The sequence below is a fragment of the Oryctolagus cuniculus genome, chromosome 12, assembly GCF_964237555.1.
Source record: "Oryctolagus cuniculus chromosome 12, mOryCun1.1, whole genome shotgun sequence".
Classification (NCBI taxonomy): Eukaryota; Metazoa; Chordata; class Mammalia; order Lagomorpha; family Leporidae; genus Oryctolagus; species Oryctolagus cuniculus.
The window spans coordinates 68,276,020-68,298,292 of record NC_091443.1 but is presented as its reverse complement, the minus strand read 5'-3'; the positions used below and the strand labels follow the sequence as shown (position 1 = coordinate 68,298,292).

The following is a 22,273-nucleotide window of genomic DNA, read 5'->3' as shown; positions in this document are numbered from 1 at the left end:
TAAAGATAGAAGCAATTTGTGACTCTATAAATAGAAGATATTAGATTTATATGCAAGAAAAGATGGGCTACCTGGGGCCGGCACTGTGGCTAGTAGGTTAAGCATTCGCCTGCAGTGTCGGCATCCCATATGGGCGTGGGTTTGAGTCCCGGTTGCTCTACTTCCAATCCAGCATCCCTGCTGAGGCCTGGGATAGCAGTGGAAGATGGCCCAAGGACTTGGGCCTCTGCACCCACATAGGCGACCCAGAAGAAGCTCCTGGCTCCAGATCAGCCCAACTCCAGCCATTGCAGCCATTTGAGGAATGAATCCGTGGATGGAAAGCCTCTCTCTCTGTCTCTCTCTCTCTGTAATTCTGCCTCTCAAGTAAATAAATAAATCTTAAAACAAAGGAAGGGATGGAGGGAGGGATGAATGGCTGCCTGCATGTTACAAAATAAAAATGCTCATTAAAGGGCCGGCGTCGCGGCTCACTAGGCTAATCCTTTGCCTTGCGGCGCTGGCACACCGGGTTCTAGTCCCGGTCGGGGCACCGGATTCTGTCCTGGTTGCCTCTCTTCCAGGCCAGCTCTCTGCTGTGGCCAGGGAGTGCAGTGGAGGATGGCCCAAATCCTTGGGCCCTGCACCCCATGGGAGACCAGAATAAGTACCTGGCTCCTGCCATCGGATCAGCGCAGTGTGCCGGCCGCAGCGCGCTGGCCGCGGCGGCCATTGGAGGGTGAACCAAAGGCAAAGGAAGACCTTTCTCTCTGTCTCTCTCTCTCACTGTCCACTCTGCCTGTCAAAAATAAAAATAAAAAAAATAAAATGCTCATTAAAGTGGTTATTTTGTGATCCCCCAAATCAGAGGTCACCAAATTTTTTTGGAACAGAAACTTTTAAGCCTGCAGGCCAAGAAACAAAACCACTGAGACAGTATAAAACAAAGAGAAAAAAGATTTTCCATGAAAAATCTTATTGCTAAAATTCGGAATATAATAATATGTTGTAATATGTATCTACAAATGAGAGAATGGAATTATTTTTCTCAGGATGAGAAAGAATTGCTATCATCTGATTGACCATCAAATTGATTATAAATTTTCAAGCCTACCCAAACAGCAACATCAAAGTAAGCCGTGGGTTACATTTGGCCTACGAGTTGTAATCCATCGACACTCAAGCCAAAAATGCAATGAGGGGATGGTGGTGCAGTGCTGCACATTAAACCACCGCTTGTGAAACCGGCATCCCAGAGTGGGGTGCAGCTTCAAGTCCTGGCTGCTCCACTTCGGATCCAGCTCCTTGCTATTGCTCCTGAGAAGGCAGCAGATAATGGCCCAAGTATCTGGTCTCCTGCCATCCATCTGGGAGACCAGGAGGGAGTTCTTGGCTCCTGGATACATGCTGGGACAGACCTGAGTGTCGTGGCCATTTGAGAAGTGAACCAATGGATGATGTTCGCTCGCTTGCTCTCTCTCTCTCTCTCCTCTCTCTCTCCCTTCCCTCTCTCTCCCTCCCTCTGCCTCTGCCTCTCTGTAACTCTGCCTTTCAAATAAATAAATCTTTTTTAAAATTTTTAAAAGAGGGAGTCACTGCAGAGAGGTTAGACCTGTGGACTCAGGGAGCAATCTCACTCCATGCCCAGGATATGTGTGTGTGTGTGTGTGTGTGTGTCTCTGTCTGTCTGTCTGTCCTGAGTACACAGGCATACACAAGTTGGGTATATTTTCCTGGATGACAATCCCTTCCTTTTATGGCCAAACCTTCAGTTAACTTTTGTTAAATGCCACCTCCAGTCTTAGCTGTGCTGAAGGTAATTAAGGGAGAATCCTGGAAGAGAGAGAAGCAGAGGAAGGCATTCGTCCCAGGAAAGCAATATCCAACCAAGCAAGATGGCACAGTGGTCTGGAGGAGGCTGGGAGGAGGTGAATCCAAGGAAGGATTTGTGGAATGAGTGTGAGCAGTGCCTGGGGATACTAAGAGGATCTGCCGTGGTAATCTAATGAGAGACACAGACCTCTTTGGAGAAAGCTAGAACGACTGTTGTTTGCACATTAAGGAGAAGAACAAAGAGACTGGCACCCACACATGTGAAATGACAAGAAGAGCATTCACTGCAGAACTGTTTGGAACAGAAATGGGCAGGGAACACTCAAATGTGACTGCAGAGTTGACTCATTCAGTGAGCTCTGGATCGGCTGCCCAATAGCACATGAATGGTACGACGCACACAGGCGCCCATGACAGGAGCACTCCGTGTGGTTGGGGGCGATGCAGAAGCGGAGCAGATGGAAGGCAAGACTAGGAGCAAGGTTTTTCATGTAGACTTTTTGTTTAATCATATTCAATAGTATCTACTTGAACCACTGGATAAAATGTTTTGTTTGAAAAACAGGGTAATCAGGGTCTCACATCACAGGTATTTTTACCACACAAAGTCAGCACTGAATATAAATTCAAAGTATCACCCCATAGACCTTCTATAAATTACATGGAGGAAAGGTACTTTGACAATGGAAAAGATTAACAACAGACAATCCTTAACCCAGGGATGAAATCTAGCTTCACAAAGACAAAACTGGAGCTGGCATCTGGCAGTCGTGGTTAAGATACCACTTGGGACACCTGTATCCAGTAGCAGAGTACCCAGGGTTTGAGTCCCGCTCCCCTCCCAATTCCAGATTCCTGTTCATGCCCACCTTGGGAGGCAGCAGGTAATGGCCCAGCAGTTGGTCCCACCCACATGGGAAACCTAGATTGAGCTCCTGGCTCATGTGTTCAGCCTGACACAGCCTTGGCTGTTGCTGAGTATTTGGAGAATGAACCAGCAGATGGGAGATCTCTCTCTCTCTCTCTCTCTCTCTCGCACTCTCTTGGCCTTTCAAAGAAATATTTTTTTTTTTTTTAGAAAAATACCAGACAAGCTAACATGATGGGCTCCTGAGGTGCCACAGTGGGAGGTATGGAGATTCTAGCCAAAAAACAGACTCTGAATCTAACCATAAATCCTAAATTATAGGATAGTCTACATTTTTTATAAAGATTTTATCTATTTACTTGAGAGGTAGACTTACAGAAAGAGAGAGGGAGAGAGAGAGAGGTCTTCCATCCACAGGTTCACTCCCCAGATGGCCACAATGGCCAGAGCTGAGCTGATCCAAAGCCTGGAGCCAGGAACTTCTTCCCGGTCTCCAATAAGGGTCAGGGACTCAAGGACTTGAACCATCTTCTACTGCTTTCCCAGGCCACAGCAGAGGGCTGGATTGGAAGAGAAACAGCCAGGACTAGAACTGGTGCCCACGTGTGATGCCAGCACCACAGGCAGAGTCTTAGCCTACTAGGCCACAGTGCCGGTCCCAGGATACTCTACATTTTGAAGATGACCAGCCTGTACTCTTCAAAAATACCAACGTCAAGAAAGTTCTTTAAATGTCAGAGAGACCTGTTATAGATTAAAGGAGGCCAAACAGATATGACAATAAACACAGTATGTGGATTTAAGGGGAAACAAAAGCTACAAGTGACATCTGTAGGACAACTGGATCCACATGAACTAAATTGTAGTAAGAGATTATTCTGTTATCTAATGGCAACCTTCTTGGATGTGATAATTGGTCTTACACATATGGAGGAGACTGTCCTTTCCCTAAGGAGATACAGAGTGAAGCACGGATTCAAGGTGACGTACCACAATATCCAAACTTAATTTGAAACAATTCAGCCCAAAACATGTATATAGAATGATTAAGCAAATGTCACAAAATATTAATAACTGATTTATATCTAAAGGGTATATAAGTATTCATTGTACTTTCAAATCTTTCATAGTATGAGATTTTTGAAATTAAAAAAAATGGGAGAAAGTTGTTAGTAATAATGAAAAAGACCATCAGTGATGCTTTTTCTTTAGAAAGTCCTTCTTGAGGTTGAAAGAGTCTGCGAAAGTGAAACAAGTTCTGCGGGCATCTAATTCACACAGAACACTACCATTCCCATCAGCAAGGCAGCCCATGGTTTATGGCACCCAGAGAAGACAGTTCCTGTCTGCAAGGACAGAATCTAAAAGGTAATTCTCCCCATCACTGCTAGTGCAGAACATCGAGGTGAAGAATTTAGTTTTCCAGGCGGAGGCCTCCATCGTGTACCAATCAGAGCACGCTCCACGGTATTTGTCTTAACAGAACAATTTTCTGGTCTGCAAGTTTTCATCGACTTGCATGTGTTTTCCAGGGAAACAAATGCTTCCCTATCTCTGTGGTGTTTCAGGCAGAAGAAAAGTAGCTAACTTGCCTGGCGTCAGGGGCAAAGAATTCCAGCACCCCAAGTATGGCGGTATGAGAAGTAATAAATTCGCCCAGCTGGAAAAGTAATGTCCTCTCTCTAATGCCCCCTTCCCGAAAACAGCCCTTCTGACCTATAAAAGGCAGATAAGCTCATGCTACTCTAGTGCGACACACTTGAAAGATACTTTCTTCTTCCTGCAACGCCAGGTTCACTGACAACCTGTTTCTATCTCGGCCTGGTCAAAGTCACATCCAGGCCACAAAAGTTTTTCCAGCATTAGTGGAATGCTGTGTGTGCCAAACTTTGGTTTTCGTTATCACGGTGCCTTGGTGGGATGCCACTTCGAGAGAGGGAGAACCAGAACAGGTTGAAGCCGGCGCTGTGGTGCAGCGGGTTAATGCCCTGGCCTGAAGCACCAGCATCCCATATGGGTGCCGGTTCTAGACCCAGCTGCTTCTCTTCCAATCCAGCTGTCTGCTATGGCCTGGGATAGCAGTGGAGGATGGCCCAAGTCCTTGGACCCCTGCACCTGCATGGGAGACCTGGAAGAAGCTCCTGGCTCCTGGCTTCAGATTGGCACAGCTCTGGCCATTGCGGCCATCTGGGGAGTGAACCAGCAGATGGAAGACCTCTCTCTCTGTCTCTACCTCTCTCTGTAACTCTGTCTTTCAAGTAAATAAAATAAATCTTAAAAAAAAAAAAAAAGAAAGAAACAGAACAGGTTGCCTCACCGACTGCAGCAGCAGTCTTCGACGTGGGCAGGTTGGTGCAGTCCCCGATCCCAAACACGTTTGGATATTTCTTGTGCTGCAGAGTTTCTTTATCCACATCCACCCAACCAGCAGCATCAGCCACGGGACTCGTCTTGAGGACATCAGGCGGGCTCATAGGTGGTGTGACATGAAGCATTTCGTACTACACGAGAGAGCATCCAAATTTGCATTTTTTCAATATTTCTACAACTGCACAGCTCTTCCCCCACCTTCCTCAGCATTACTCAGTTAGCGTTTACAGCAACCCACACCCTCTGTGAGGTCTGACATGTGTCCGCAGAGGACAGCGACAATCTAATATCCCCTCTCCCACTGACATGGTCTCCTTACGTGACCCCTTCAGCAGGAGGTGTGAGGAAGTCTGAGATGTTGGAGTAGAGTTCACTAATATCCTGAAGGAACCTAACGGTGCTTCTGTTATTACTGAAACCAAGGGGATGGTGTGTTCCGGTCACGCTGTCCCTGACCCTCGGCTGTCAACCTGTACTTCAGTTTACTCTGGAAGGAGGTGAAACTTGGAAAGGCCATGTTAGGAGCTGGGAAGTGAGCATCATTCCCAAATATAGGTCAATACCCAAAACACATAAAATTATCAAATTGCCAATTTAAAGTGAAAGGTGGAGTGATAAAAATATTAGTTGGCACTCTTGAGGACAGAGGTTGGTTCAGTATTGGGTTTACTGAGCAGAGCAGAGAGAGTGGGTAGATTTCTTTTTCCAAACACCTTTATCGATGTTACACTTGGTAATACTACACTGACCCATCCTAATCATTGTTGCTGGCACATTTAACTTTGTCTGTGTATGTGATTTTTGTATATTTTTTTAGTTTATTTAGTTGTTCACATAACATTTCATTAGGGTAAAAACATTAACAAATCTACGAGAGCCAATAGTCCCTGACTTCCGTAAGAAGGCCCATGCTCTAATCAAAGCCAGCAATCACTAATGGCAGTGGGATTAGGAAGGTGACTGATATGTATTCCAATTCTCAGATCATTGTAAGCTTAATAAACCTTAAGGAAAGAGGGATGCACATGGTTAGTGTTCCTCTAGAGGATAATCTTGGATGGCTCTTTGGAGGCATAGGCCCTGAGCCCGTCTGTTGTCTGTAAGATAATGGATGAAATAGCCAATAAACATCATCCATCAAATTATCATTGAGGCTATTTCTTCATTTTTGCAGTCAACCAGAGCTACTTTTCTGAACTGAGATCTAAACCTTACTAGGTCCACCTCTAGCTGATGGAGTTAATGCGTGTGCTTGAATCTCATGCATGACATTCATCTTTTCTAGAAAGAAAGTTAAAATATTTTCTGAACCATAAAGTCACTGAGCTAACATCCTATGCAAAAGAAACACTAGGGTCTACTTTATGGATGTATTAAAAATTAACATTAACAGTCAGTTGGAGCATATTCTGTATCTATTACTTATTTTCATCAACTATACATGGTAAACAACTTGGTTACTCTTTATTAATACAAATAATCCATTCAGAGCAGTGGCTTTACAACTTTGGTGTTTTTAAGCAACATTTGGGAGACTTGTAGAAAATGCAGGTCTTTGGCCGGCGCCGCGGCTCAATAGGCTAATCCTCCGCCTGCGGCGCCGGCACACCAGGTTCTAGTCCCGGTCGGGGCGCCGGGTTCTGTCCCGGTTGCCCCTCTTCCAGGCCAGCTCTCTGCCGTGGCCAGGGAGTGCAGTGGAGGATGGCCCAAGTGCTTGGGCCCTACACCCCATGGGAGACCAGGATAAATACTTGGCTCCTGCCATCGGATCAGCGCAGTGCGCTGGCCGCGGCGGCCATTGGAGGGTGAACCAACGGCAAAGGAAGACCTTTCTCTCTGTCTCTCTCTCACTGTCCACTCTGCCTGTAAAAAAAAAAAAAGAAAATGCAGGTCTTTGAGTCCCATCACCCTGAGATCCCAAACTGGCAGGACTCAGTGAAGAGCAGAAACCTGCACTGTAACACAAGCCTGTGCATCAGGTTCCTAGAATCTCTGGCTTGAGAACCCAGTTCATTTACAATGAAAAGAAAAATGCTGCAAGGTGACAGGCCACTGCACCTCATGGGCACATGTGCTGACCCACAAAGAAATGCACTGGACTACATAATGTCCAAAGTCCCTACTACTCTAGGATGTGAAGTAAGCTTAGATTTTTTTTTTTTCAGAGTTAGACAGAGAGAGAGAGACAGAGAGAAAGGTCTTCCTTTCCATTGGTTCACTCCCTAAATGGCAGCTACGGCCGGTGCGCTATGGCAGGCGCACCACGCTGATCCGAAGCCAGAAGCCAGGTGCTTCCTCCTGGTCTCCCATGCGGGTGCAGGACCCAAGGACCTGGGCCATCCTCCACTGCCCTTCCCGGGCCACAGCAGAGAGCTGGCCTGGAGGAGGAGCAACCGGGACAGAATCCGGCGCCCCGACCGGGACTAGAACCCAGGGTGCCAGCACCACAGGCAGAGGGTTAGCTTAGTGAGCCGTGGCGCTAGCCACAGGTTTAGATTTTTAAGACCTAATCAGTTACAAGCTCTCTGTTAAGGATTCAAGATTGTAGACCTGAACACGTTTAATTTTTTATAGCAGTTGTTCTCAATCTTGGCTAAATATTACAATCACTAGGGGGATTCTGGAAACCTCCCATCCTCAGTCTGTACCCCAGGCCAATCAATCAAAATCTCTGGGAGTGAGAAACAGGCATCAGCAAATATTTTAAAGCTCCCTCAGGGGATCCCAGGGCAGTCAGGATTGAAAGCTGCTATTCAAAAGCCTTTGGGCAGACAGATTCTTATGAAATTCAGATTTCAAAAGTGAAATTAAAAGAATATATGACCTATAATAATGAAATCCTATATTTCAAACAAGAAACAAATATCTTACTTCTTTACGAACCATTTAGAAGTCCTTTTATCCAAGTCCCTACAAATTCAACTAAGCAGAGCAGAGCTGAGAATGAAAGTAAAAAAGACCAAATAACAAAGTTAAGCTCATACACTTTGGTTCATCAAAGTATGCTTTGGGCCCTCCCTCATCGCCCATTTGCTTTTACTTTACATAAAATTTAACAAGTTTGGCTCTCTCGTTTTCTAGACAATAAAAAATCAGGACCAGCAATTTAAAGGAGCTCAGCTGGAGAGACCTTCCAAAGTCACTTACAACTGCCCAGCACCAGGAAAAAGGAAAACTACACAAAGGACACAAATGAAAACAAAGAACAAAGTGATAATTAGCCCTGGTGAGCACTGCTATATAAGAGCTGTTCAAAACGATGACCCTGAACTGGAGCAGGTAGATACGAGGGCCTGGGACATTCTGTGACACCAGAAAGTAAGAAAGTGCTCAAAAAGATGATGGAGCATGTCCCTGGGATACACGAGCCCGTGGGGAGGGGCTCCAACTGACCAAATCTGGGACGATGTGAACACTAAAATAAAGACAATAATGATGGAGTCGGTACTGTGGTGTAGCTGGTAAGGCCACTGCCTGCAGTGCCGGCATCCCGTATGGGCACCAGTTCGAGTCCTGGCTGCTCCACTTCCAATTCAGCTCTCTGCTGTGGCCTGGGAAAGCATTACAAGATGGCCCAAGACCTTGGGCCCCTGCACCCACGTGGGAGACCCTGAAGAAACTCCTAGCTCCTGGCTTTGGATCAGCTCACCTGCGGCCATTGTGGCCAACTGTGGAGTGAACCAGCGGATGGAAGACCTCTCTATCTCTCTGCCTCTCCTTCTCTCTCTGTGTAACCCTTTCAAACAAATAAAAAATAAATCTTAAAAAAGGACAATAATGAGTGATAAGTCACTGGAGGAAAACAGGAATTGCTCATTTCATAGCAGGAATTAATTAAGAGAGAAGGAAGGCCAAGAACCTACTGACAAATGTGGTATAAAATTAGATTAGGCAACAATCATCAGTGGATGCTAATACTAGAGGAACACTTTTATGAGTAAAGTCTTTGCATGGTCTTAACATGCCTTCTACTGCAGACTTTTGTTAGCAAGAAGAGAGAAAAATAGTAACAATTATTCAGTGGAAAAATTGGACCATATCTTGTGATCAAAATTACATCATCAGTGAAGGGCCAATGAACACTGTGTGCTTACAAATGTGACACCCACGAAGGACACAGCATTGCTTGTGAAATGTTCTAGTCTGAAAAGCATAGCCAAAGGGGGGGGGGGTGATGGGAGAAAGACTGTATTATTATAAAATGTCAGTATCATAGAAGACAAAGGCTGTGGGAACATCCCAGATCAAAGGAGGCTAAAGATATATCACGATTAAATGCAATATCTATGGGGCCGGCACTGTGTTACAGCAGGTTAATACTCTGGCCTAAAGCACCGGCATCTCATATGGGCACCGGTTCTAGTCTCAGCGGCTCCCCTTTTGATCCAGCTCTCTGCTATGGCCTGGGACAGCAGTAGAAGTTGGCTCAAGTCATTAGGCCCCTGCACCCGCGTGGAGATCCAGAAGAAGCTCCTGGCTCCCGGCTTCAGATCAGCTCAGCTGTGGCCATTGTGGCCATTTGGGGAGGGAATCAGTGGGTAGATCTATCTCTGCCTCTCTCTATCTGCCTGTCTCTCTGTGTAACTCTTTAAAATAAATAAACAAATATTTAAAAAACAAATTATGACTGTGAACCATCAGTAGCATTTTGAATGATATTCAATGCACTCCATTTAAGGAAAGAAAGATGTATGCAAGGAATTTCAGAATTTTAGCTTGAAATAAAAAGCTTAAAACCTGAAGTCTGGGTGTTTAGAACACTAATCTTTGGTTCACCTCAAACTTACTTTTTATGGAGCCCTTCATTCCTCAAGCAATGTTGAGTAACTAAATGCACATGGAGGCTTTCTCACGGCTAACAGCTCTCGCCTGATTAGTGGAAACCAGTGTTTTTCCATGGCTGCTTCTCCAGATGCCTTTACTTCTTGTGCCCAATCCTCAGAACACCTCTACAGAAGTACTATTCCCACTTCACAGAAGAAACTGAGGCACACTGCGGGCCAGCACTGTGGTAAGCAGGTTAATCCACCACCAGCAATGCCAGCATTCCAGATGAGCACTGGTCCGAGCTCCAGCTGTTCCTCTTCTGCTAATGTGCTTGGGAAAGGAGCCGAAGATGGCTGGAGTCTTTGGGCCCCTGTCACCCATGTGGGAGACCCATATGGAGTTCCAGGCTCCTGGATTTGGCCTGGCCCCCAAAGCCCAGCCCCGGCTTTTTCAGGATGGAAGGAAAGATGGAAGGGTGGAAGGGTGGAAGGGTGGAAGGGTAGAAGGGTGGAAGGGTGGAAGGGTGGAAGGGTGGAAGGGAGGGAGGGAGGAAAGGAGGAAGGAAAGGAGGAAGGAAAGGAGGGAGGAAGGAAAGGAGGGAGGGAGGAAGGGAGGGAAGGAGGGAGGGAAGGAAGGAGGGAAGGTGAGGGGTGGGGACACATAAAGGCCATGTCCACACCATGAAAGTTATATCTTTTTAAGAAACATGATAGCTCTGGCAGATCCTTCAAGGAGGATGTTTAAGGGGCAGGTGCTTGATGCCACGGTTAAATGCTTGGGTTTGGTTCCTAGCTCTGGCTCCCAATTCTACCTTCCTGCTAATGTACACCCTGGGAGGCAGTAGGTGATGGCTAAAGTACTTGGGTCCCTGCCACCTACGAGGGAGATCAGGATTAAGAGCTCCTGGCTTCAGCTTCTCCCAACCTTGGCTGTTATGGGCATCTGGGGAGTGAACCAGAGGATGGGAGTGCTCTCTCACTCAATCTCTCTTAACCTCTCTCAGTCCTTCTCTCTCTCGCTCTCGCTCTAGCTCTCTCTGCCTTTCAAAGAAAGAAGGGACCAGCACCGTGGCTCACCAGGCTAATCCTCCGCCTGCGGCGCCAGCACCCCGGGTTCCAGTCCCGGTCGGGGCGCCGGATTCTGTCCCAGTTGCCCCTCCTCCAGGCCAGCTCTCTGCTGTGGCCCAGGAGTGCAGTGGAGGATGGCCCAAGTGCTTGGGCCCTGCACCCCATGGGAGACCAGGAGGAGGCTCCTTGCTTCGGATCGGCGCAGCGCCGGCCGTAGCGGCCATTTGGGGGATGAACCAATGGAAAGGAAGACCTTTCTCTGTCTCTCTTACTGTCTAACTCTGCCTGTCAAAAAAAAAAAAAAAAAGTTTCAGTGTATCTTTTTATGCACAGGTGAAATATTTAAAGACAGCCTCTTCCAAAGGAGAAAAACATCCTCATTATTCTTGAATTTCTCTCAGGGCTGCTTCCCGCTCACAAGCAGAGCTGTTTCTCACGTGCCACAAATTGAGACAATCACCAGATCCCGCATCGGAGAAAGTCCTCCCTTAACTGCCTAGGCCGTAGCCAAATTTGTGGAAGATTTTTGGCTGCTTCCAGTGACTCAGTACCAAAACAGTACCAACAAAAAATCCACTTGACACCAGTAGGTAGACCCTCCTCACCTCCCTGACACTCACAGCCTCTTACAGCCCTCTCCTCCCTACATGTCTTGGCCCACCTCCCTGCCTGTCACTGCCCTAGGATGCCCCTTTTGCAGCCTCTACAGTGCAGGACGTGGGGAGGACGGGGAGATGGGAGCCACGGCGTCGCCTGCATCCATGGCCCAGCTCTGCAAACACTTTAACACTGACAGTTTAAACTTGCCACTCACTGAAAACACTTGGGTTTCCCCAGGTTTGTCCAGGTTCTCAAAAACAGCCTCTTGTTTATCAGCTCGGACTTCAATGAGGTTTTGCTTGTAGTTAACGGTTAGGTTCCTCTCTTGGATGATCTCCTCCAGGGCTTCCGCATACTTCTTAACCCCGAAAATTGTTCCAAGAGAGGTGTTGAAAATGATATTGGCCTTGGATCGCTTCCCTGTCTAAGAAAAAGGAAAGAAGAAAAACAACACCAAAGTATCACTCCAGCCATCTTTTTTTTTTTAAATCCAGACAAGAATTAAAACTCTCAGGAGAGACCTTGCCCAGTTTTCCATCGCTTTACCCTGGTGGCGTGAGGCGTGGACCAATTCACCGTCTCATTCTTATTATCTGCCCATGAGACAGCAACTGAGTACACACTTGAGTGGGCACTGCTGGACTGAAAGCTAGAGGCAAAGGTCAAGTCCAAGTAAAGCTAGAATACAGCTTAATTGTTTATTCATACTTATGTGATTCATTCACTCAGTAAACACTTCATGAAGTCCCAGCGTTGGCCAGATGCTGCTCTAGGTGCTGAGGGAAGAGCAGTGAACAAAGCAAAGCCCCTTGGTATTGTTCACACATCTCATGAGAGGCTAGGACTCTCCCAGATGCCTCTGCACTCACCTCAAAAGAAAAGCTCCCTCCCAGGCCATGCGAGACTTAGCAGAAAAGAGTTAAGCAAAGGGAATTCTCCAGAGGGAAGAAACAGCTGCTGTCTTATATTCCCTTTGTTCAGCTCCTTTCGGGACCCACTCACCTGGACCTGACCACTGGAAGCAGTCAGGTGGGTACAAACCTCCAAAGGTTGCAGCAGCCCCTTACAGCCCACATTGAACGTTTCTGGACCCAGAAGCAGCTGCCAGGACTGTCCCTTAATTGCCCACCCCACTGGGCTGTTGCAGTTTACAGAAGTCAGGGAGAGGCCTGGCCCCAGGCTGGGTTCCAAGCACACATGCAGCAATGCCATGGCTCATCTTCCCCATCCTCCCCCACCTGTCCCTTTACAGTCACAGGCTGCCCTGCACCCTGCCAGTGTCTCAAGTTGGACGAGGGCACAGAGGGCAGGGACAGCTTCCCTCCTGACCTCACGCCGGTATCCTTGAACCACAGACACCTGCTCTTCTACGGAGGGTGGTGGAAACTCAGAGAACGCCTCCCCTGCCCAAACTCCCTTTCCACAAAGGTTTGAAGTTCCATGTGGATGTTATTTGTGTTTTTATAATTTTTTTAAATGTTTACTTATTTTCATTTTATTTGAAAGGCAGAGAGAAAGATTTTCCATCTGCTGGTTCACTCCCCCAAATGCCTGCAGTAGCCAGGGCTGGGCCAGGCCAAAGCCAGGAACCCGAAACTCAATCCATGTCCCCCAGATAGGTGGCAGGGACCCAGATAATTGGGTCATCATCTGTCGCTTCCCAGGGTATGTATCAGCAGGCATCTGGAAACAGAAGCAGAGCTGAGACTCAAACCTAGGCCCTCTGATATCCCAACCACTGCCCCAAATACCTGCTCTCCCTGAGTGAATTTTAAATTGGCATTTTTGCCTACTGTATTTGCATTAAAAGAACCAGAAAATATTCATAACCTTGAAGTTGAGCAGAAGCAGTTGAAGATGTTATTATGAATAAAAATGAATAATTCACAACTAATTCTCAAACTATATAGGGGACTATTTAAACGCTCTCTAACATATCTCCACAGTAGTCTTCCATACACGTTAAGAAGCATGAAACAGGGGCGGGCGTTCGGCACACTGGCTGAGACACCAGTTAAGACGCTAGCCTTATCAGAGTGCTTGGGTTTGAGTCCTGTCTTCGGCTTCTGACTCAAGTTTCCTGCCAACGTAGACTCTGGGAGGCAGCGGTGGTGCTCAAGTAGTTGGGTCCCTGCCGCCCACATGGGAAACCTGGATGGGGTTCCCAGCATGCATTTGAGGCATGAACCAGCGAATGGGAGCTCTCTCACTCTCTCCCTCTCTCTCTCTCTCTGCCACTCGGATAAATAACTTTAAGTATATTTCAAAGACTATTTAATAATATGCAACATTTCCAAGTGGGTAGATCCAGTAATGATTGCAGCCATGTTTTTTAAGAAATCTGTAGGGAAAAATCTGTGAGGACATGTCAAATTGATGACAGCAGTTTGGTTAAAACAATTGGATCCCAAGTGACTTCCTCCTTTTTTCTATTTTATAAACTTCCAGTTGTATAGTTTTATACCCATGTAATAAAGTTGTAGACATTACAAAAAGGGTTTATGACAGGGCTAACAATTAAATGCCAGCAGTCACCGACTCTGCACTGCCAGCCCCCGCCTCTCTGTCCCTAGAAAGGAGGCATACCTTCCTGAAATAGGCCTCCGATAAATACATGATCTTCTGGGGGGCTCCAGCACACTTCACGGGCGTGTTTGGGAAGGTAAAGATAGCGTTGCCCTCCTTGAAGTCTTGCAGAGCCTTCCACGTCTTCTCTACAGTCTTCACTGAATAGTTCGACCCTATTTTGGGATGAGCAAAGCCCTCAGGCAGGCCTTTAATCTACAACAAAGCACACAAAGAAATTGTTGAACAAAGGCACAAAAGTCTTTAGAGTCCTTGTTCTTTGCTAATTAATTCTACAAACTTTTAAATATCCCACTACTAGTCTCACCCCCTCCCCGGCACTTATATGCATGGCGCAGGCAGGTGAGTGAGGGCTCTGAGCTTGGACTGTAGTGCCTGTCAAACTGCAGAAGGGGCTCAGCCCAGGGGAGCCCCTCCACCTCCCTTGCCTTGACACTATAGTTTGAATACAATAGTGAGACAAGATTCTTTTAGAAGAACCAGTTGCCTCACTGGGAAGAAGAGAAAGGCAGGATCAAGAGCCATTTTATGCTATCGAAAACAGCAAACTGAAATTGCCTTTTACAAGTTGCACTAGGTCAAACGCAGAAGTAGTGGAGGCAGCTGATTAAAATCGTGAACTTCGGACTCCTACACACCTGGCTTGATTCCCACCTGTTCTTCTCACCTGTATTGTGACCCTGACTAAATTACCTAACATTGCTAAGCCAGTGCATCTCTAAGTGTGGTCCTCAGACCAGCAGCACCAACTGGCCACTTAATTAAAATCAGGCCCCCTAGAGCTGCTGAGCCACACAATCCATGGGGAAGGCCCATCATCGGTGTTTGTTTTATGTATTTAATTGAGAACCAAAGACAGAGCTCCCATATGCTACTTCACTCCCCCAGTGTCTGCACTGGCTCCCGGCTGGGGCTGAAGCTAGAAGCTGGGAACTCAATCCAGAGCTCACCCATAGGTGGGAGGAACCCAGTTACTTGAGCCATCCTCACTGCCTGCCAGGGTGTGCATCAGCTGGAAGCTGGAATCAAAGATGGAGCCAGGTCTCGAACCCTGGCTCTCAGATACGGCATTTGGACAACTCAGTCTGTCTTGGACACTAGACCGACACAATCTGTGTTTCAACAAGCCCTCTGGATGATTCTGATGTACCCGGGGGACGAGATTATATTTGTCATTTGTAAAGTGGGGATAAAAGTATCTGCTTCGTGGAGTTGTTGTCAGGAGTGAGTGAGACTCTGATGTAAAGGACTTAGGAAGATGACTGGTGCACATGGTAAGTGCCCCTTCAATGTGAGTTTATTGTTGCCAATGAGAGTAACCGGACGCTTATCGTAAATGTGGGAAGGTTCACAGAATGCAACGAAGAGATCACAAATCGAGTTCAAGGTACTTAAGGACCTGTTCTGAGCAAAAGCAGGGTCAATTTCAACCACCAAGAAACAGTCATGGGGCAGGCGTCTGGCACAGCTGTTAAGACACCACTTGGGACACCTGCATCCCATGTCAGAGTGCCTGGATTCGAGCCCTGGCTCCACTCCTGCTTCTAGCTTCCTGCTAATGTAGACCCTGGAGACAGCATGTGATGACTCAGGTAGCTGGGTCCTTGCCACCCACACGGGAGACTTGGACTGGGTTCCCAGTCCCCGAGCATCAGGGGAGTCAACCAGCAGACAGTAGTTCTCTGCCTGCTTCTCAAATAATAAATAAGTGAAAAGGAAGAAAAAATACTTATCAAAATGAGGACTGGATCCTCAAAAATGGGCTGAACTCTCCAGTCACCCTCCAGGTTACCTTCTGAGTAACTCTAAACACCCATCCCTCAGCTCTCAAAGAAAGTCCTGTGACCTCCTCCATCACAGGCCTGGCTCTGATATTCTTCCACACTCAATATTAAAAACAATTATTTCTTTGTTACTTATCAGACCTATTAGATAGCGGTAATATTAGCAGCCTCAATCATAGTACTTATTATTATTATTATTACAAGCCACCTGGTGTTTTAATGTTTTCAAAGCTCTGTATCTATGCTAATATATGATATTCACTGCACACCTCCAAAGGAGGTAGGGAAGTATTAGCCCAGAGAGCAGATGAAAAAACTGAAACAGAGGAAGGCTGAGAAATCTGCCCAGAATCTCACAGAACCAGACCCACAACCACCCACAGGAGGGGTCTTCCCCTCGGACCACCAAAGCTCCTGGTCCCCAAAGCAAAAATCACTATGCAAGAGATAAACAGTTGATCTTGCATCACCTTCGTTATTTGTCTCTAGTCTGAAGAAGCCTGTGTCATGAAGGAGGTTTATGATTCCTTGTCCACCAGAGTCGCTTCCCTGGCACTTTGAAGCAGACAGAGACGGACAGCAGGGGAACAGGAAGAATGAGCACCAGGAAAGATGCCTAGATGAGTCTTTGTATTGCGTGATCACTTCATACAAAAAAAAAAATGCAGCCTCAACTTAACAAGGCCCAGACTGCCTTCCAGGATCTGACGAACCAATGGCTGATGCTCTACCCTTAAATTCTACATAAAAATTCAAAATCTAGGGGCAGGCATTTAGCCTAGAGGTTAAGACACCACATCCCACATCAGAGTGACTGGGTTCAGTGCCTGCTCAGCTCCCGCCGCCAGCTTCCTGCTGATGCAGACCCTGCATTCCAGCAGTGATGGCTCAAGCAGTGGGAGACCTGGATTGAGTTCCCAGATCCTAGCTTGGTCCCAGCCCAGTCCTGGGGTTGCACGCATTTGAAGAAAAAAACCAGTGGATGACAGCCCTCTCTTTGTCTATATGTCTCTCTGCCTTTCAAATAAATATTTTTAAGAAAGAATTAATAATATAAATATTAATTCCAAAGGAAAATTTAACATTTAATACATACAACTCAGTCCCGCATAGAAAGGCAGGTTTCTCATAAGTGTGGAAAAGGCTGTTGCTTTGCAAGAATTACTATTAGGGCATGGACATGATGAATTCTGATTAGGCTTAAAGCTAGATCATATTATCCTTGACAATATCTTAGAGAAGACTTTTTAAAATTATAAAAGGATCACTAAGAAACAAAACTAGAAGAGGATTTCTTAGAACCTCTTTCTTGTCCAAATTGATACAAAGCAATGAACTGCAGTGTTTAATCTTGACATAACTAGGTCAGTGTGATATAGAAACCATTCACTTAAAAGAGTACCTTCTCATAGTCCAGCTGGATTCCAAGAGCAATAATAAGGTATTTGTAGGAGATCTGCAACACAAAAAGATGTTATTTTACACCAGGAACCAAAAGCAGCAACCCAAGGGCCAACTTGGGCCCCAGATGTGCATGGTCAGCACCAGGTTTCCACACATTAATGTGAATGTCTTGGGGCAGACGGTGGAGGGTGGAGGGTGGAGGGTGGAGGATGGAAGGGGGAAGGCAGGGCAGGCGTGCAGGAATGAAGACTCCAGTACGCCATCCTGTCCCACATTCCTTACAGCCTCACACCTCAGTGCTCCACAAATACCATGTAACCTGGCTGGCCCCTGCACACCTGGGACTCCAATACATTTACACAGTGGAGAATGACAACAAAGAAGCCACAGTTATCCATGCACTGATGGTGTTAAGACTTTTTCATATGGAGAGATGGGAGAATGGACTTTAAACTTAAAATAAAATAATTTCTTGAAAACCTATAGGGTAATATGTCAATTCCAAGACTACCTATCCTGTAATATGGATTCGACCAATATCATAATTGAGAAATTATTCTTTGGAGGGTCACCGAAAAGGGAACAATATCTTGTACCTGATCCGACTTAATAGTCTGCATGGAGTGAGAAGTGGCCCTCTTGAAATACAAATTTTTTTTTAGATTTATTTATTTCTTTGAAAGTCAGAGTTACAAAGAGAGAGGAGAGGCAGAGAGAGAAAGGTCTTCCATCCACTGGTTCACTCCCTAAGTGGCTGCAACAGCCAGAGCTGTGCCAATTTGAAGCCAGGAGCTTCTTCCAGGTCTCCCATATGGGTGCAAGGTCCCAAAGATTTGGGCCATCTTCCATTGCTTTCCCAGGCCATAGCAGAGAGCTGGGTTGGAAATGGAACAGCCGGGACTCAAACTGGAGCCCATATGGGATGCCGGTACTGAAGGCGGCAGTTTTACCGGCTATGCCACAGCGCCGGACCCGAAATACAAATATTGTCTCTTCTTGATGAAGACAAAAGCATCCTCAAATATCATGCAGGAAACATGGGTGTAGGACCAGGAGGAAGACAAGTTGAGGCCAGAAAGTGCTCAGAAGGAAGTGGGTGAAGTACAAGAACTTGCCTAGAAAACTGGAGCCACAGAATGAGTCCAGTGAAACTCAGGAGCCCAGCTAAGAGAAACAGGAGATGATTGTCACAATCTCGCACTAAATGCAGAAGCCGAGCAAAGCAAGCTGAGCGAGTCCTAGTGGAAGAGAAACACTGTCGCTCCCCGTCTTCGTGGAGGAACGACACAGGACCCTGCGCTGTTCTTTCGTCTGTTCGGCCCTCCCCGGGTTTGCTGCTGGTTCTTCCCGGGTTGGCTACCGACCCTTCCACCTCCGTGGAAGGGCGGTTCCCCCTGGCCACTTCCCCCACTTCCGCGGGGGAGCGGCACACCGCCGGCCAGCTCTCTCGGGGGCTGCACAGGTGTTCCTCAGGTGTTCCCCTTAGATGTTCCTGGTGCATGTTGTCTCTCTCCTCCTTTATAGTCCTCTTCCATCAATCCCAACTCTGCTACCCACACGCCGAGTACGCTGCTCTCCTCCAATCAGGAGCAGGTCCTACAGTTTATTGGTTGAACTGGAGGCAGCTGTGTAGAAGCTGTTTCTCCCTTCTCAGCGCCATATTGTGGGAGAGCAGATGCATAGAATAAGTCTTAATTCCAGTAACTTAGTCTAGTCCGAGTTGCTCCCAGTTGCTCCCCACAAAACACTGCATGGCTCCAGCTGGGGAGTCACAGGGAACAAGCTGCTGAAGACATCCTGCCCTGGAATTCAGGAAACTGAGCTCCGAGGTCACCACGGCAAGGCCTGCCCATGACTCAGTCACCCTTGTACAGTCCCCTCCCTTAGCCCAGTAGGCAAGGTGCTTTATAACATTTGTCATGTTATATACAGGATAAAGGTTATGTCTTATTCCTCACATTCTTAGAACCTAGAAGATTGACTGCATCAAAATGAGGAACTCAGTAATGTTCATTAGATGCTTGGATGGATGGATGATTTCAGGTGCTTGTGAAAACCACAATTTATCAAAGTGGATATATGACATAAACATTTTCGTCTGTATGCTTTGCCTATGCACAGAGAGCTGGCACCTTGGAATTCTTTGGTCTGTAGGAAATTAGATCTATTAGTGTCTAACTGAACCATGTTGGGTCACCAACGCAGGTAAGATGAGGGCTAGCCTGGGGTCTGGGTGTGACTATCAATAGGTGAAAGGTGTGAACTGTCAACAAGAAACACTACCGTTCATGCATGCTTTGATGGTTTTATAAGTGCATGATACTGGTTATTCCTAAGGACTAGGAACAGACAAACTTCTGCTGAGGGGGGTGGAGAAGGCGGGGAAGTCATCAAGGAAGAATAAACCTTAGATAGCAGGAGAAATAGAAAGTCTCAAGTCTTTTGAATGAGTTCAAGTTTCCAGGCCAGGTGGCCTACACCCTAAGGAACTGCAAAACACTTGTAGACAAACAAGACTTTTGAGCAATTGCAGAGAACAGTGCAGGCTTCTCCAGATGTCTGAAAATGGGCAACTCCTGTCCTCTTGTAAGGTGGTCGGAGGGGTACATCCTGCCACAGTCAATTTCAGTATACCCACTGTTAACCCCTTGAAAAATTCTAGGCTCCTCTACTAAATAGATTTCTCATAATAACTTAAAAAAGAAAGAGTACCAATACTAGTCCACAGATGATCCACACTGGTCCATAGTGCACATCCGACAAATATTTGCTTTTCTTTTTATTACATATATTCCTTTAAAAATAATAACACTTCTTAAGCATTCACAGTATGTAAGCGCTTTACATGTTTCCACTCAATTAACACAACAAGCCAGTAAAGTGACTATTATCATTACTCCCATTTTGCAGATGAACAAATATAGACACAACTTGCTCACAAATATTAACTGAGTACCTTTTATGCACCAGATAGTATGCTAAGCCCTGGACATACAATGATGAACAAGACACAGTTTCTGCCTTCCAGAAACTCAGTCTAGAGACTCAGACAGATATTACTAGATAATTATAGAAATAATTACTAAATCACAGAAAGCTGTGATCACATAGCAAAAGGGAACATGACCTAGTCTGTGAGATAAGGAAAGGCTTGCCTGAAGGTGTTTTCTAAGTTAAAGATGAGTAGAGTTTGCCAGGGGTGGAAGGAGTAGCATTTGCAAATGTCCTGGGGTAAGAAAGAGGCAGGGATATTTGAGGAAATTAGAAGCCAGTTAGGCAGAAGGAACAATGCAGCAAATAAGATTAGGTTAAGTGTGGAGAAGGAGCAAGAGCCAGTCCCCAAGCCCTGTGAGACATTCCACACAAACAGATCCACGATTCAAGGAAGAGTCAGAGACACACTACATCTGGATTTCCGCAATGCCTTCAACCCAGTCTCTCACCCAGTGAATAGGACAGGAAAGCGTCAACCAAAAATCAGTGATTTGGTACACTAAATAATATTTGCTAAAGAATGTTGATGAGTTTTGCACCATCTAAAAAAGGCTGTGTTGGCACATGCTATAAATTTAGAACCTTGGGGCCGGTGCTGTGGTGTAGCGGGTAAGGCTACCACCTACAGTGCCCATATGGGCAACAGTTCGAGTCCCAGCTGCTCCACTTCCGATCCAGCTCTCTGTGATGGCCTGGGAAAGCAGTAGAAGATGGCCCAAGTCCTTGGGCCCTATACCCACGTGGGAGACTCAGAAGAAGCTCCTGACTCCAGGCTTCAGGTAGGCCTAGCTCCGGCCTTTGTGGCCAATTGGGGAGTGAACCAGTGGATGGAAAACCTCTCTTTCTCTCTCCCTCTTTCTCTCTCTCTCTCTCTGCCTCTGCCTCTCTGCAACCCTGCCTTTCAAATAAATAAATCTGAAAGAAAAGAAAAAGAGAAAGACAGGAAGGAAGGAAGGAAGGAAGGAAGGAAGGAAGGAAGGAAGGAAGGAAGGAAGGAAAAAAGAAAGAAAGAAAAAGAGAAGAAGGAAGGAAGGGAAGGAGGGAAGGAGGGAAGGAGGGAGGGAGGGAGGGAGGAAAGTGTCAGGTCCAGCCAGCAGGCCCTGCTGTGCCAAAGAGGTAATGTGCATCACAGAAACCTCCTGGCCCTGCAACAGGAGACGGACCAGGTAAAAGGGCCACCAAACTCAAACCTATGCATTGAAAACAATCTCATGTGTCACCAGTTTGGTCTCCTGAAGACACAGAAGAAAAGCAGGCAGCTCTGAACCATCGATAGGGGGAAAACAATACATAAAAGTTAAATGTTTTCTAGACACACACATGCATATATTTACTTATATGTTTATAGTCATTCATGCCTTCAGGTAAAATAAATAACAAGTGCACTCTCCCAGGGAAGGGGGAGACTGACTTGACAGTGGGTGGTGTGAAAAGGACCCAGAGGTTTGAGATGACCTGAAGGCCAACGTGAATCAGTACTGCAGGAACTGTCACTAGAAGGCAAATGTTGCCTGGCTTGGGCTGCACCCAGTTGTGGGAGAGAACGGCCAGTTCTGCTCCGGTTCTGCAGAGTGGGTTCTCCCAGTCCAGGCACCTGATCCGTGGGAGCACTCATGAGCCAGATGATGCCCAAAGTAGAGCAAAGAGGGTGTGGGGAGGACTGGAAATCAAGAAATGTGAGGAAGAGTGCAGGGAAGTGGGGACAGGCGACAAGCCGACTTGAAGAGAAAACTTACGTAGAACCTAGGAGCCATCTTCTAGTAATTGAAGGGTCTCTCCACAGAAGAGACAAGACATTCTCTCCTACACTACAGAACAAAGCAAGGGATAAAGGAGGACGTTAAGAAAAGTATTAAGAGTATTATAGCGAATAACACGAGGAGGAAGGCCACGGGAGCCTGGAAGAGGGCTGAGCACAGTGGCTGACTGCCTGCCACTGTCCTTGGCTCAGCAGCAGATGAGGGGACATGAAGCCGCACGTAGCCTCTGAGCTGTCACTTCGCCATGAGCAGCAGGTGCTG

At 46.6% G+C, this 22,273-nt stretch overlaps 1 protein-coding gene across 5 annotated transcripts in view; it reads right to left on the bottom strand.

Annotated features, from left to right (window-relative positions):
- Positions 1 to 22,273, bottom strand: part of SQOR (sulfide quinone oxidoreductase) — a 68,177-nt gene that overhangs the window by 2,943 nt on the left and 42,961 nt on the right. For all 5 annotated transcript variants that reach the window (XM_002717886.5, XM_070054132.1, XM_070054135.1 and 2 more), the window contains 4 exons: positions 17,257 to 17,310; positions 14,071 to 14,265; positions 11,699 to 11,908; positions 4,998 to 5,181 (listed from right to left, as the gene is read on the bottom strand). In XM_002717886.5, coding sequence (XP_002717932.1) covers positions 4,998 to 5,181; positions 11,699 to 11,908; positions 14,071 to 14,265; positions 17,257 to 17,310 — 643 coding nt within the window. The remainder of the gene's footprint in view (positions 1 to 4,997; positions 5,182 to 11,698; positions 11,909 to 14,070; positions 14,266 to 17,256; positions 17,311 to 22,273) is intronic.